This window comes from Rhineura floridana, chromosome 7 (assembly GCF_030035675.1).
Source record: "Rhineura floridana isolate rRhiFlo1 chromosome 7, rRhiFlo1.hap2, whole genome shotgun sequence".
Lineage (NCBI taxonomy): Eukaryota > Metazoa > Chordata > Lepidosauria > Squamata > Rhineuridae > Rhineura > Rhineura floridana.
Window position 1 is genome coordinate 145097925 of NC_084486.1, and position 16228 is coordinate 145114152.

General features: G+C 45.9%; 1 protein-coding gene across 1 annotated transcript in view; it reads right to left on the bottom strand.

Annotated features, from left to right (window-relative positions):
- The window catches only part of FAM131A (family with sequence similarity 131 member A), a 55704-nt gene that overhangs the window by 23595 nt on the left and 15881 nt on the right, over positions 1 to 16228 (bottom strand). The window contains exon 2 of the mRNA XM_061634520.1: positions 15605 to 15698. Within this exon, the coding sequence (XP_061490504.1) occupies positions 15605 to 15674 (70 nt within the window). The 5' untranslated portion in view covers positions 15675 to 15698. The remainder of the gene's footprint in view (positions 1 to 15604; positions 15699 to 16228) is intronic.

Here is a 16228-nt window from a genome sequence, read left to right on the forward strand (position 1 = left end):
CACCTTGACCTTGGCTCAGTAGCTAATAGGCAACCAGTGCAATTCTTTCAGCAGCAGGGTGACATGTTGGCAATACCCTGCCCCAGTGAGCAGTTGCACTGCCACATTTTGCACCAGCTGCAGCTTCCAGACCAATCTCAAAGGCAACCCCACATAAAGCACATTACAGCCATCCAGCCTGGAGTTTACCAATGCATGGATAACAATGGTCAGGTTATCCCGGTCAGAAATGTCCACTAGCTGTCTTACCAGCTGAAGCTGGTAAAAGGCACTCCTAGCCACTGGGTCACCTGGGCCTTTAGTGGCAAAGATGGATCTAGGAGCACACCCCCAGACTATGGACCTGCTCTTTCAGAGGAAGTACAACCCTATCCCAAGCAGGCAACTGACCAATTATCCAAACTCAGGAACCACCAACCCACAGTGCCTCCGTCTTGCTAGGATTCAGATGCAGTTTATTGGTCCTCACCCAAACCACCACCGAGTCCAGGCTTGCAAGGCCTCACCCGATACTGTTGACACCTCTCAAAGCTCCTGATGACTGCTCCCAAAGGCTTCATATAGATTTTAAACAGCATGGGGGACAAGATGGTAGCCTGCAGCACCCCACAGCACAACTGCCAGAGGCCCAGGAGGATACCATTGTGAATGGTATCAAAAGCCGCTGAGAGATCTGTGACGCCCTCCCCTGGTTCTCCCTGTCAGGTTCCCAACTGCTTGTGGCTACTGCCTTTCACTAGGCACCATCAGGGATACCACCAGTCCGGACCATCCTTTATATGGTTTCTCACTCCGCTCTAGCACAGATCTCACTAGATCCCCCTGCTAGGCAGCACCACCAGTCACGTCCTATAACCAATACTCCCAGAGACTTTGCCTGAGTCTCTCTCTAGCTGGTTACTTTTGTGACTGCGTGCTTATGCTGTTCCCAACCCCCTTGTATCTTTATAGATAACGCATACAACTCTAGGTTGCTCTGGATACTTGAATTGTTATTATTCCTCCCTTCACCGCTGCCACCTACTGTTTCTGTTCAGCCTTGGTAATTACCTTGCCCTCCCTTCTGGTATGTATATCCCCCAGCCAAGGATCAGGCCTTTGGTAAACCAAATAAGTATTTATTAAATATCAGAAATAACAAGATTAGTTTTAGAATGTTTCACAAGCGTATGGTTTCATCTATTTCTGTTTTGTACTTGACTTATTATTAATCAGAACTCCAACTCCCTCTTTCTCCACACTCCTGACCTCCACCCTCAAACACCTCTTGCTCCACACTCCCAACATCCACCCAGATTCAACTGTCATTCTTCCATTTACACTCCCAGCCATTCAAACGCTCAGCCAATCATCCAGCATTCTACTGCTCATGTACTCCCCCGTCCTCTTTCACTCCACTTACCATATGTCTTCTATATAAACAGCACTTACCATATTTACACTATAAGCAGGAACATCACATTTCCCCCCCTTAAAATAACAGCAAAGTATTATTCCTGCTCTAGGATTCATACGATGCGTTAACAATAAAAAACAAGTCTCTTTGGGGAAAATGTCTTTTTTGCACCCACGTCTGGGTCACGTCACTGCAGTCCCGGCCACCTGCCTTGAAAGTCCATCGGCCAATACATTGTCCTTGCCTTTTAGGAACTTGAAGTCCACCTGGTAATCTTGTAGAGCCCAGGACCACCTCTGCAGCATAGTGTTCTGATTTTTCATAGTCTGTAACCATAACAATGCTCGATGATCCGTCGTTACTGTAAATCTTCGTCCCCACACGTATGGGCGCAACTTGCTCAGTCCCCACACTACCGCTAGGCACTCCTTTTGGACCGATGAATAATTGTTCTCCCTCGATGTCAGCTTGCGACTAAGATACGGCACTGGATGTCTGATGCCTCCTCTCTCTTGTAGCAAGACGACTCCCAGCGCTAGGTCCGACGCATCCGTAGCCACGATGAATGGTTGCTCGTAATCTGGTGCACAAGGCTTGCTTCAGAAGGTCAAAAGCCTTTTGACATTCATCCGTCCACACCACGCGCTCAGCACACTTTTCCCTTGTTAGCTCATGCAAGGGGGTTGCGATTTCCCCAAAATCTTTTACAAATTTACGGTAAAAACCAGCCACACCTAAAAATGCCCTAACTTGTTTCTTAGTTAAGGGGATGGGCCACGATTGTATTGCCTCAACTTTGCTCCATAAGGGGGTTATTTTCCCACTCCCCACCTTATGTCCTAAATAGATCACTTCATTCAACCCAAACTGGCATTTCTTGGCTTTTATTGTTAGCCCTGCTTTCTTAAATGCCTCTAATACTGCTGTCAGGTGTTGGACATGCTCAGGCACCGACTTGCTGAAAATGGCCACATCATCTATATAGGCCACTGCGAAATCTGACATGCCTCGCAACACAGTATTAATTAGTCTCTGAAAAGAACTTGGTGAGTTCCTTAGTCCCATGGGTAAAGTCACAAACTCATATAACCCATCTGGTGTACTGAAGGCAGTTTTGGCTCTGGATTGCTCGTCTAATTCCATCTGCCAAAATCCTTTACACAGATCTATGGTAGAGATAATGGTTGCTGCTCCCAATAGCTCTAACATTGAGTCCACCCTAGGCATAGGATATGCATCTGGGACAGTAATTTTATTGATTAAACGATAATCAATACAAAACCTTGTGGTTCCATCTTTTTTCGGAACCAGTACAATACTTGAGGCCCAGGGACTGATGGATTCCCTGATCACTCCTAGTTCCAACATGTCTTCAACCTCCTTTCTAATTTCATTCAAAACTTTCCCATTCACACAGTACAGAACAGATCTGATTGGGGCATGATTTCCAGTATCAATTGAATGTCTGGCTATACTGGTTCGGCCAGGTTTATGCTGAAGAGATCCCCATAATTTTTTAAAACTCTTAGAATCTCTTTCTTGACTTCTTCCTTCACCTCCTCCGACCATTCCAATTGATCTACCCCTCCTTTTGCTTTGCTTTCCTGTACTAAATCTGGAAGTTCAGGCCCACTTCCCTCAGGGAATAAGGTAACTTGCAACACCTTTGCATCCCTGGTGTGATAAGGTTTCAACATATTTACATGAACCACTTTATGCTTTTTTAATTGGTCTGTGGTTATCACATACGTCACTGTGTCAAGCTTTTCCCTTATGGTATATGGTCCCTCCCAGTTGGCCTGTAATTTATCGTGTTTCCTGGGTATGAATGCCATAACCATATCTCCCACATCATACACACGTTCTCTGGCTGTTCTATCATACCAGTAACTTTGCTTCAAACTTGCATCCTTATCCAGCTCTTCCCTGAACTGCTCTGCCTCTTCACTAGAGACCATTTGATACAGTTTGTCTCTTTTAGCAGGCCTGCCAGGGGTTGCTATGGCGACCTTAGGCTCGATAACAGGTTCCACCCTGTTTTCTTCGGCCTCTGTTAACATGGTTTCTGTTGCTTTGCCAAGTTGTTGTCTGGTCACCACATATATTTTTCCTTGTGCCCCCATAACATCTCTTCCCAGTATCACTGGTTCTTGTTGTTGGGCATTAATACCTACTTTACATATTTCCTCCTTTCCTCTCTACTTTAATTTTATCAGGGCCATGGGTATGCTTTCTGGTTCACCCCTCACTCCTTGGATTGTCACCGTTTCCTGAGGTAATATTTCCTCAGATTTTATCAAATCTGGCCTCAGTAACGTCTGAGCGGCACCAGTATCAAGCAATGCCCAATAATTTGCCCCTTGCACACTCACTTCTTCCCTCAGACTCGAATCAAAGTCTTTTACATTTGTCCAGTTTATCTGGCAGAACAGAACCTTCTTCGTTTCTAACTCCCTTGGTTCTGTTTTCACTGCCCTTCCCTGAGCAGGATTACCAATGGGGTTGGCAACCTCACATTGAAAATGTAGGTGCCCCGGTCTACCACATTTATAACATAATTTCTCCTCCATTTTAGGGTACACAGATCCACTCTGGGGTGTCCTGTGCCCTTCAAACTTTATTGGAGGACTCACTCGCTGTGGTACCACATCCTTTCTGCCACCATTATATGGTCTGGGTTTAAACTCTCTTGATGTTTTCCCCACCCAGCCAGTTCTATTGGAGGCAAAGTGATCTGCCAACTCTGCAGCCTCTTGAACAGATGTAGGGGAACGGTCTTTGACAAGGAGCCTTATTTCTGGTGGTAACTGATGGTATAATTGATCCAGTATCATGAGGCTTTTCACCTCTTCCACTGACTGAGCTTTGGCACTTCCCATCCACTTTCCAAATATGTCCATCAATTTTGCTCCCAGTTCAACAAAAGACCTCCCTGCTTGGATCTGACAGTTTCGAAATAACTTCCTAAAGTAGTCAGGCCCCAGTCTGAATCTTTTGTACACTGCCTCTTTAAACTCGGCATATGTGACGGGCCTGTCTGAGGGGAAATATTGGTATACCTCTGCCAATTCCCCTTTGATCAGATTTGATAAATATTGCATATATTTATCCTCCGGTAGCCCCCACATCTGAGCTGCCTTTTCGAAGGTGTTGAGGTAAATCTGTGGGTCTTGTCCAGGTTCAAACACCGCAAAATCTTTTGGTGTAACCTTTATTTTGGTTTCATTTCTGTCTCTCTTTCAAACTTCTCTCTTTCAAATTTTAACTTTTCCACCTGTATCTCAGCATCCAATGCTCGTTGCTTCTCCCTCTCCTCAAACCCCATTCTCATCCTTTCAGTATCCATTCTCATTCTCTCAATTTCCAACTCCCGCTGTTTTTCCTTCTCTACACCTTCCATCCTCAATCTCTCAGTTTCCAACTTCTCTCTCAAATACTCTGTATAAGCAGGATTGCTTGAGTACCCTTCTGGGTTCTCTTCTCTGACAGGTTGTTTTTGTTGAACAGATGTGAATGCTATCAATGCTACTCGCAATTCATCTACCCCTTTACCCTCGTGAGGTAAACTGAATGTTATGCACTTCTCCACCAGCTCCTCTCTTTTCATCTTTATATATTCAGCCATGTTTTTAGGAGTTCACTCGCACTTTGCCACACACTCTTTGCCAGTCACTCTCACAAGTAATTTATTTGTTATTTCTTTTAGCCACACCACTTTTAGGGACTCTCTAGGGTTCGAATCCCACCGCTACAGCCACCACATGTGACGCCCTCCCCTGGTTCTCCCTGTCAGGTTCACACCTGCTTGTGGCTACTGCCTTTCACTAGGCACCATCAGGGATACCACCAGTCCAGACCGTCCTTTATATGGTTTCTCACTCCGCTCTAGCACAGATCTCACTAGATCCCCCTGCTAGGCAGCACCACCAGTCACGTCCTATAACCAATACTCCCAGAGACTTTGCCTGAGTCTCTCTCTAGCTGGTTACTTTTGTGACTGCGTGCTTATGCTGTTCCCAACCCCCTTGTATCTTTATAGATAACGCATACAACTCTGGGTTGCTCTGGATACTTGAATTGTTATTATTCCTCCCTTCACCGCTGCCACCTACTGTTTCTGTTCAGCCTTGGTAATTACCTTGCCCTCCCTTCTGGTATGTATATCCCCCAGCCAAGGATCAGGCCTTTGGTAAACCAAATAAGTATTTATTAAATATCAGAAATAACAAGATTAGTTTTAGAATGTTTCACAAGCGTATGGTTTCATCTATTTCTGTTTTGTACTTGACTTATTATTAATCAGAACTCCAACTCCCTCTTTCTCCACACTCCTGACCTCCACCCTCAAACACCTCTTGCTCCACACTCCCAACATCCACCTCAAACACCTCTTTCTCCACACTCCCAACATCCACCCAGATTCAACTGTCATTCTTCCATTTATACTCCCAGCCATTCAAACGCTCAGCCAATCATCCAGCATTCTACTGCTCATGTACTCCCCCCTCCTCTTTCACTCCACTTACCATATGTCTTCTATATAAACAGCACTTACCATATTTACACTATAAGCAGGAACATCACAAGATCAAGTAAGAGTAACAGGGTCGCACTCCCCGTCCTTCTCCTGATAAAGGTCATCCATCAGGGCGACCAAGGCCGATTCAGTCCCATAACCAGGCCTGAACCCAGACTGGGATGGGTCAACATAATCTGTTTCATCCAAGAGTACTTGCAACTGCTGCACCACAACCTTCTCAGTCACCTTCCCGAAAAAGAGGGTATTTGCAACCGGGTGGTAGTTGTCACAAACCAATGGGTCCAGGGTGGGCTTTTTCAGGAGCGGTCAGATCACTGCCTCTTTCAGGATGGCTGTAACCATTCCCTTCTGCAACGATGTGTTGACCACATCCTGGATCCACCCTGGATCCAGAACCCCCTGAGCAAGCTTTAATAAGCCAAGAAAGGCAAGGGTCAAGAGGACACATTGCTGGCGGCATCATCACAAGCACCTTGTCTACGTCATTAGGCTGCATCAACTGAAACCGTTCCCAAGAAGTTGCAGCAGACATTGCACTGGACACCTAACTGGGGACTACAGTAGATGTCAATGGGCATCAAGATTGCTACGGAGGCGAGCTTTACCCTCAAAGTACCTTGCAAACAATTCACAGTGGGCCTCCGAAGGGTCTAAAACTCAATTTCCTGCAGTTGATGTCAACAGACCCTTGATAATACAGAAAAACACCACTGCATGGCTACCTGAGGATGAGATGGAGGCAGAAAAGTGGGCCTTCTTCACCTCCCTCACCATCACACAGTAGGCACGGTTATGATGTTTTACTCGTGTCTGATCAGCCTCACAGCACATCTTTCACCACTTGTGCTCTAGCCGTCATCTAGTCGGTTTCATTGCTGGAATGTTTACCATTACTTACTGTTTTAAAGATGTTTTAGAGTGTTTTTAGTGTCTTTGCTGCCCTGGGCTCCTTCTAGGACAGCCTTTCCCAACCAGTGTGCCTCCAGATGTTGTTGGACCACAATTCCCATCTTTCCAGACCATTGGCAATGCTGGCTGAGGCTGATGGGAGTTGTGGTCCAACAACATCTGGAGGCACACTGGTTGGGAAAGGCTGTTCTAGGAAGAAGGGCAGGGTATACATTTAAATAAATAAGTAAATTGAATTTCTTTAATAGAACATTTAAAAAATGTGATCATCCAGACCAGCCTTTGCCAAGCAGATGACCTCCAGATGTTTTGAATTATAACTCCCACAAGGGTGCTGGCTGAGGTTGATGGAAGTTGCGGTCCTAAATTTCTGCAAGGGCACCAGGTCGGCGAAGGCTGATCCAGAGCCTGCAGCATAAACAGCCCAGCCCAGTCTACCTCCTCTCTCACTTTATTCTGCTGCACATGTACCCCCAGACATCAGAGTTAAATAATTCAGTTTGAAACTTGGATCTTGCAGGAAGGATTAGAGCCTACTCTTTTAACACAGCCACGAAAACCTGACTTTGAACTGCACTTTGGAACTTTTCTGCATCTCTTTTGAAAGTGTTTGCCACTTGGGATGTTACACATTTTGTTCAAGTGACAGCTATCATGAAATAGGTGACAGATGAGCTACAGTTGGTGCATCGCCTCCCCGGCTTCCCTCCCCATTGTTGGATAATTATCCGAGCATATTTAAGAGGCAGTGATCTGCAGTAACTGATTATAGCAACTCTGCACACCCATGGAGATGTAATGATCTCAAGGATAATGTTAACATGAGAACTCGTCAATTGACAATTCACTGGCTCTTTATCAAGCAACGTACCCTTGGCTGACTGACATTGCTGCCATTAAAAAAAAGAACAGTGGTGGGAAATTAAGCTATACAAAGCTGAAACGCTCAGCCACATTTGTAATAGGTCCCATAACGTTCAGAACTAATTATCTGGGTGTCCTTATTTGATTGGACAATGGCAAAGGCCTATTTTTCTCAGTTCTGAGAGGGACATGTTGCAGAGGGTGACCGAGGGCCAAACAGGTTGAAACAGCAACAGTCCTGGTGCTTAAATACATGCCTGCCCCAATCACGTAGAAAAAGGTGGAATGGGTCCAATTTAAACAGCAAATGGGTGCATGAGTGACGTCTGTGAACCCTGCCTGCACCCTCTCCTTACCTCCCTGTAATCGGTCCCCACCTCTGCCTTCCTAGCTAATTTACTTCTGGCTTCGGAGCTCAGTTGTGGAATAAAATGCATGGGGAGGCAGACTATGGGGAGGCAAGTACGTCACACGCAGGGAGGAGGGTTGGCGCCCCTCAGGCACTTGCCTCCCCGTAGCTGCCTATATTGAGCACCCCAACCTCTTTCTATGTAGTTAGGGCCAACATCTCGTGTGGCTCTCCCACATGCGCATCAACTCTGCATAGAAAAGAAGCATACAGAAGAAGACAGAGAAGTGAAACATGGTTGCCCTTGAAACCAAAGGGGTTCAAGTGGACTATGCCAGCCGCTAAGAAAGTTTGTATCAGTGAGGGTAGGAGAAAAAGGGACTCAGGATCCAATGGGACAGGCCACGTCAGATAGTGAGTAGTAGTAAAAAAACCTGAATGCAGTAGTCTTAATGCAGTGGTTCTCAAACCACAGGTGATCCACGAGTGTTTTGGGTGGTCCATGGAAAGGTTGCAGAACAGTCAATAATGTTCGTATATGGCCCTGGATTTGATTTATTTTTCTCGACTATGAAGATTGCAGCTATTTTGACCAGGGCCGGATTTATCAAATAGGCCAAGAAGGCCCTGGTGTAGGGTTGGCTATTTTCATACTATGCTACTGGTGTAGTTTACTAATTTTTCCATTAAACCTTGCTAGTTAAAAAGGCCCATCTTAGCACCCTGGCCTAAGGCCTGTGTTTTGCACTAACACAGACAGCGCTGGTTTTGACCATTGAAGGAAACAATGTTTATTGAGTGGTCTGCTGAGATGCCCAGCAAAGTGGTTTGAGAATACGTTTGGAATAATTGGATTCGGCGGTTTTCACACTGTGTTCTATGAAATCCTAGGTTTTCTTGGAAGCCTATGAAGAGCTGAAAAGCTCAGTAATGGTGGGCAATATACCCAAGAAGTCATTGTTGATGTTCCCCTGCAATGCTCACCCCCAGTGAGGGATGGAGACATTGATTTTAGGGTGCCTTCTCAGTTGGTGAACTGAGAGGAGACCGCATCCCAGAATATTCAAAAAGGGACAGGGATTCTGGAGCCAAATGCAGGGAAGAGGATCCTTGGCAGACAAAGCTTATCCCCCTTTCCCCATTCTCACATCAGCCCATCCACAAGAGTAACCATGAGCTGTGTTTCCTGGGTTTTTTGCAACGTTGCTCTTTAAAAATTGCTCTTTAAAAATGTGTTTTTAAATTTGTATGTTTGTCTTTAATGTTTTAATTGTTGTAAACAGCCCAGAGAGCTTCGGCTATGGGGTATACAAATGCAAATAAATAAATAAATAAAACAATGCAGAAAGGATTCTGCGGGGGTCAGAAGATGGTTAGTATAATTTTAAGAAAATTGCATTTGTAGTAAATAATAACAATAAGTGGCAATGGCCCTCTGGTTTGTTTTCAAGGCAGGAAATTAACTGCCAAAGCAAGGCCCACTGCAGCCAAGAAACCAAATGCCAAGTGCCCACACAGCTGTTAAAAAGCCAAAGGGAAATCATGCACTCACAATCAGCTGCCACAAACGGACTCCAAAGAACGAAGGGCTCCAGAAAAGTAGCCTTTGTTGCAAAAGCAAGAAAAACTGCTGTGGCACCTTAAGAGCTAACAAACTGGTTGTGGAACAAGTATTTGTGGCTTAAAGTCCTCTTTGTCAGATGCATGCATGCTTGACATTTGATCACTGACAAGCAGGGTGGACAGTTCTGTATTGCCAAAAGAGAGGAAATGCATCATGCCCCCACCCAAAAACAAAAGAGCAAACGAGGATGCTGATTTGCATAAAATCTGCACACGCTAATGTATATGTGTAGATGCAAATTTAGAAATAACGACTATAATTTAAAGAGGGATACAATACCCCTCCCATAGTGGGGAAGACTGCGACCAGCTGCGGTCCAGGTGCTAAGTGTTGGGGGGCATCTTCAAGTCTCCCGCTCTCCCTTCTCAGGGCTTGGGCCAGACAACCCTTCAAACAGAGGACTGTCCTCTGTACAGTAAGACACCTGGCCATCCTTTCACAAGGGAGGCAAATAAAAAACTCCTGCTACCTTGAGCCAGTACCAACACTGGGGTGGGAGGAAGGAGGAGGAGAACACTCCTTATCTCGTGGGTCACTAACATGTGCCTGCAGAGGCCGGCTATGGCGCCCACAAAGTCCCATTCCCCTGCTGAATTTAGGCTTGGAAGAAGCTTTCTTGAGGTCCGGGCCCAAAGACAGCCCTCTAGGCCTCCCGGTCTGGTCCTCAGCACTATCCCCAGGCCACACAGTGGCTCTTCAGGCCGCTCCCCCTTCTGGCCCTGCTGCACACCCCACGTATGTTTGCCTGCCTGCAATGCGTCCTTCATCCTTGATAATGCCTCCAGATGGTGGATAAAGAGGTGTGCATGAGCATGTGGTGAAAATCCAGCACAAGAGTCAGCTTCAGGGGAATTATAGCTGGGGAGCGGAACGCTGCAGCACACACGGGGGGCTCCCGACAGTTTGCAAAGGTGCCCCCAGGCCCGAAAACGTTGGCAGACCCTGCCTTAGCTGTACAGCTCAGGGCAGATTTAACTTTGGATCTAATCTGCATATTACTCTTGTTAGGTAACAGAGCTTTTCATTCTAATTATTACTTAGGATTTCTACCCACGTTAACTTCTAAATCGGTCCAAGGGAGGCTCACCGGAGGAGACCCCGGCTTCCTCCTCACCCCTGCTTCAGGCAAATCGCCCTTTTGTTTCAGCTTTCTCTAGCAGGAGGAGGCAGACCAAAAGCAGGTACGGTACTTTCTTGCTCACAAGCCAAAGGGAGTGACAGAGGAGATCCCAGCTCAGGGCAGTCTTGGATGTTCAGTACATGAAAAGGGAGAAAGGGAGGCGGGGAGAGCAAGTCCCTCCGTCAGTCTCTTTCAGGTAGCATTTGTAATAGTTACAGCAAAGACCAAGGGAGCTTCCACAGTGCTGGCTGGTGCTGAAGCACCTTGGACAGCTCCTTGAACATTGGGACTAAAACCCAGAGCGGATTCCACTGCCACACTGACATGGAGTCATCAGCCACCACTGCGCTTCCAGATGGCTATCAGGCCCAGCACCAGTGGGCACCCAGGCTGGGCACTGGCCAAGGGCCCCAGTGGCCTAGAGGGACCCTGAAGGGACGCTCCTTAGGCTGGGGGGGATGAGAGCTCCCGCTCTGCAATCTGTGTGTCAGGTTGCAGGACCCAGCAACCCGATGCTGCCGTGGATCGCAGAGTGCCACAGGCGCTGCAGGCTTAAATAAGCCCACCCACCCCAGCTACCTGCCACCTCAGTGCATCAGTATCCACACCCCGTGTTCTATATGTGCATGCCTACCATCACCCAATATACGGGAACGCCATCCTTAAAGGGTTGACACCCCCACTGCCATCTGGGGTGATGGCAGGCATGCATGTGCAGGGAATGAATGCTGATATGGGAAGCAGGTGGGGCTGGCCGGCCAATTTAAGCCCCACACCACCTGCATCGGGAGGGGTGTTGGAAAGTATGGTGCTCTTGGGGAGGTCACAACCCTTCTTGGCTTATTAAAGCTTGCCGAGGGGGGTTGACCGAGTGGATCCAAGGTGTGGTCAACGCATTTTGCGGGAGGGAGTGGTTCCAGCTGCCCTTAAAGAGGCGGTGATCCAACTGCTCCTGAAAAAGCCCACCCTGGACACATTGGTCTGCAACAATTACCGACTGGTTGCAAATTCCCCCCTTTTTTAGGGAAGGTGATTGAGAGGGTTGTGGCGCGCAGCAATTGCAAGTACTCTTGGATGAAACAGATTATCTTGAACCATTCCAATCTGGGTTCAGGCCTGGTTATGGGACTGAATCGGCCTTGGTTGCCTTGATGGATGACCTTTATCAGGAGAAAGACAGGGGGAGTGTGACCCTGTTACGCTTACTTGACCTTTCAGCGGCTTTTGATACCATTGACCATGGCATCCTTCTGGGCCAGGTTGGTGAGATGGGTATTGGAGGCACTGTTTTAGAGTGATTCCGATCCTATCTCCAAGGTCGTTTCCAGAGAATAGCATTGGGTGATTGTCTTTCGGCCCCCTGGCAGTTGTGCTGTGGGGTGCTGCAGAGTACCATCTTGTCCCCCATGCTGTTTAACATCTATATGAAGCCTTTGGGAGCAGTCATCAGGAGATTTGGGGTGAGGTGTCAATAGTAAGCTGATAATACCCAGCTCTATTTCTCTGTAACAGCTGAATTGGGAGAGGCTGTGCAAGCCCTGGACTGCGACCTGGACTCGGTGGTGGGCTGGGTGAGGGCCAATAAACTGCGTCTGAATCCTAGCAAGACAGAGGTGCTGTGGGTTGGTGGTTCCCAAGTTCAGATAATTGGTCAGTTCCCTGCTTTGGATAGGTTGTACTCCCTCTGAAAGAACAGCTCCATAGTCTGGGGGTGCTCCTGGATCCATTTTTGTCGCTAGAGGCCCAGGTGACCTCAGTGACCAGGAGTGTTTTATACCAGCTTCGGCTGGTAAGACAGCTGCGGCCGTTTCTGGACCAGGTTAGCCTGACCACTATCATGCATGCACTGGTAATCTCCAGGCTGGATTACTGTAATGTACTCTATGTGGAGCTGCCCTTGAAGTTGGTCCGAAACCTGCAGTTGGTGCAAAATGCTGTGGCGAGACTGCTCACTGGGGAAGAGTATTGCCAACATGTCACCCCACTGCTGAAAGTATTGCACTGGCTGCCCATTTGCTACCGGGCCAAGTTCAAGGTTTTAGTATTGGTGTACAAAGCCCTATACAGCTTGGGACCAGGATACCTGAAAGACCGTCTTATCCCTTATATGCCCAGTCGATCACTGTGCTCTGCAGGTGAGGGCCTCCTGCAGATACTGTCTTATCAGGAGGTCAGTTCGGCACCTACCCTGTGGAATTCCCTCCCCTTAAATATTAGGCAGGCACCATCTCCATTATCTTTTCAGCGTCTATTGAAGATCTTCCTCTTTCAACAAGCCTTTTAAGTTGAGACCTTATCCCAGTCTGTGCCTGTGTTGGAATTGCTTTTTAATATGTTTTAAAACCTTTTCTTTTTTAAACAATATGTTTTTAATCTTTTTTTGTCTTGAAAGCTTTTAAAAAAATGTTTTTAAAGATGTTTTGTTTTAATGTATTTTAAAGTCTGTTTTTATGGTGTTTTAAAGTGTTTTTAGTGCTTTTGTTTGCCGCCCTGGGTTCCCGCTGCTCGGGGGAAGTGCAGGGTATAAATCAAATATTAAGTAAATAAATAAATAAACCTCTCAGCCTAACCCACCTCACAGGGTTTTTGTACAGATTTGCAGGGGATAACCATATATGCTACCCTGAGCTCTTTGGAGGTATGGCAGGATATTAATGAAATAAATAATATAGAAAAAGAGGCACGATCTATCCCTCTGAACCTAGAGTAAATTTCATTTTTAAAATTGGCTGACTCTTGCCTGCTCAGCTCCATGTGCATAGGGAGGTATTCAGCAGAGCTTTACCCTCCCTTTCTTAGTGTTTCTTAGGTAGATATGCTGCCGCTAGGCTGGTTGCTGCGGGGCTTTGAGCCTTTGACTCTGGCACTAAGGCCCATGCATCTTTTCCCTTGCACAGCAAGCAACAAGTACTTTTAAATTACATTCCTGTTGTATGGGGATTCACAGGAGGGCAACGAGAGTGGACTTTATGTGCCCTGGTGGTTGATAAGAGATTTATACTTTGCGCATGGAAGGATAAATATCCGCCAACTCTTAAGCAATGGTTTGATGACCTCAATGCTCTTGCTACATTTGAGTGTACTTTCTATAAACACCAACTTAATCTGCATACATATTTGGACAGCATATATTTATCTATACATGTAAACCAAAATAACAGAAAATGCATTATATGAGGGAGAATTGCTTGCAGAAAGGTGTATATTAGGTAAAATTGCATACCAAAATTGTGTATTAGGAGAAATACATGTTAAAATGCTGATGAATTTCCATGAGGACTTTTTTTAGAAAAAATCTCAAATTTATGTGGAAATATAGAGAATGGAATTTGAGATTGGAAAAATGAGAAACAAAGAATCCAAGATTGATATATCATCCATCCCTATTAGGGAGTAAGCCTCACTGAGCTCAATGGGACTGAATGTCTGCATAAACATGCTTAGGATTGCACTGAACATTTGTTGGATCCCAGTTGTTACTTGCAAGTAAATCTTATTAAGGTAATCCCAAATCAGCATGCTGAAGACAGCAATCTACATTTCCTTTAGTGTTAATAGACCAATGGATTGGAACACGTAGTCCAGTCTTTTAAAATTACACCTCCTCCACAACCAGCATTTTAACTTTTTGCATTTTAACTTAATTTAATTTATTTTCTTGTTATGTTTGCTGTTATTGATTTTTGATTGCTTTATTGTTATTGTATTATATTGTTCATTTTATTGTATTTTGTTGTTCACCGCCCAGAGAGCTATGGCTAGTCGGGCGGTATATAAGTTTAATAAATAATAATAATAATAAAAATGGATGTACAAATGTTTAAATATTCTGTTAATGTGAGCTGGCAGGATTCCCCCCCACTCTCATTTGTTTAATCTCCTAGTTTTCTTTTTCTTAACGAAATTGCCATTAAAATCAATAAAAGGTTCTATAGGCAAAACAGAAAACAAAAAGAACAACTAGCAACAAGAGAGGATAATAGCTGTCCTGACCTTTGTGGCACTACAGCGCCACCATTGCAGATGGCGAGAAGGTGTACTGCAACCGTCTGCTCAGATGACCTCAGAAGCCAATAGGATTCCACCTGGCCTTACATGACTGCAAGCTCTTCTCCTCCTGGTTGAGGCCTTGTTGAACTTCTATCCAGTTTGCTGCCATCCCAACTGGTGCACTGCAATGTTCCCAGCCAGCCCTTACCAATAACAGAGGCCCTTCTGCGCTTAGCTTGCTGGTATCCAGTGATCAGCTCTCCTCCAGGTTGAAACACAACCTGTTCCCATAAGTGAATGTGATTTGCTGGAGGGCCTCAGACAATCAGAAATGGCTGGATTTATTGCAAAGTGCCCAACACAGCAACAGCGAGCAGATGGGGAAGAGAAGCAATCCCCACTACATATACAGAGAGTGTAAAGCAAGGAACCAGTTGTGTTCTATTTATTCCCTCCATTAAGAACCATCTAAGGTAGCTCTGTGCTCTCCAGATGTTCCAGACCACAACCATGGTTGCTGGGCTTGATAGAAGTTGTGGTCCAAAACATCAGGATGACCCCTGGTTGGCAAAGGTTGAACTAAAGGCACAACTCACTGGGAAGTTATCCTCTGTGAGTCTCACTGAAATGAATAGGAGAGATGCCCCTAAAATGTTAGCATTCGTTTAGAAACTCAAAGTGGCTTCCATGTCTCTTCCTCCCCACCCCACCGCCCCATAAATACTTTACTCAGTCTTGGTCACGTTCTGGTGGTGTTGTTGTTTTTCCAAAAATGGACATCCCCACATCAAGCAATGTTCCCTGGCCCTTACCGTGCAGGGAGGACCGGGCGAGGGCCGCAATCTCTTGGATGGTGAGCGCTCGCCGGGACTTGGGTAACATTTTGACAGTGTCTTCAACATTTACCTTCAAGAGCAAAGAATAATGAGGTCAGAAGTTGCCTCAAAGAGGTCTTACACAGTGTACTAGAGAAAGAGAATATATATAATTTGTTTATATATTTATTTATTGTTGCACTTACACCCCACCCTTCCTCTAAGGAGCTCAAGGTGGCATGCATGGCTCTCTCCCTCCCCCTTTTATCCTCATAACCACCTTGTGAGGTAGTGACGCTGCGAGAGACTGTGACTGACCCAAGGTCACCGAGTGCGCTTCACAGCTGAGTGTGGATTTGAACCCTGGTCTCCCAGGTTCTAGCCCGGCACACTAACCCCTGTACCACACTGGCTCTTGAATGTGGTAAGGAGCAGAATTCCAAGGCAGGTCTACTTTATATTAATAACAAATAGCTATTTACCATTTCTTCTGCAGAACGGCACCAGAAAACTCTGCCCACCTCAACCCTTCAACAAGCCATTTATGTAGAGATCTTATCCCAGTCTGCATCTGTGTTGGAATTGTTTTTAGATTTTTTTAAAAAAGATGCTTTTAGTGTT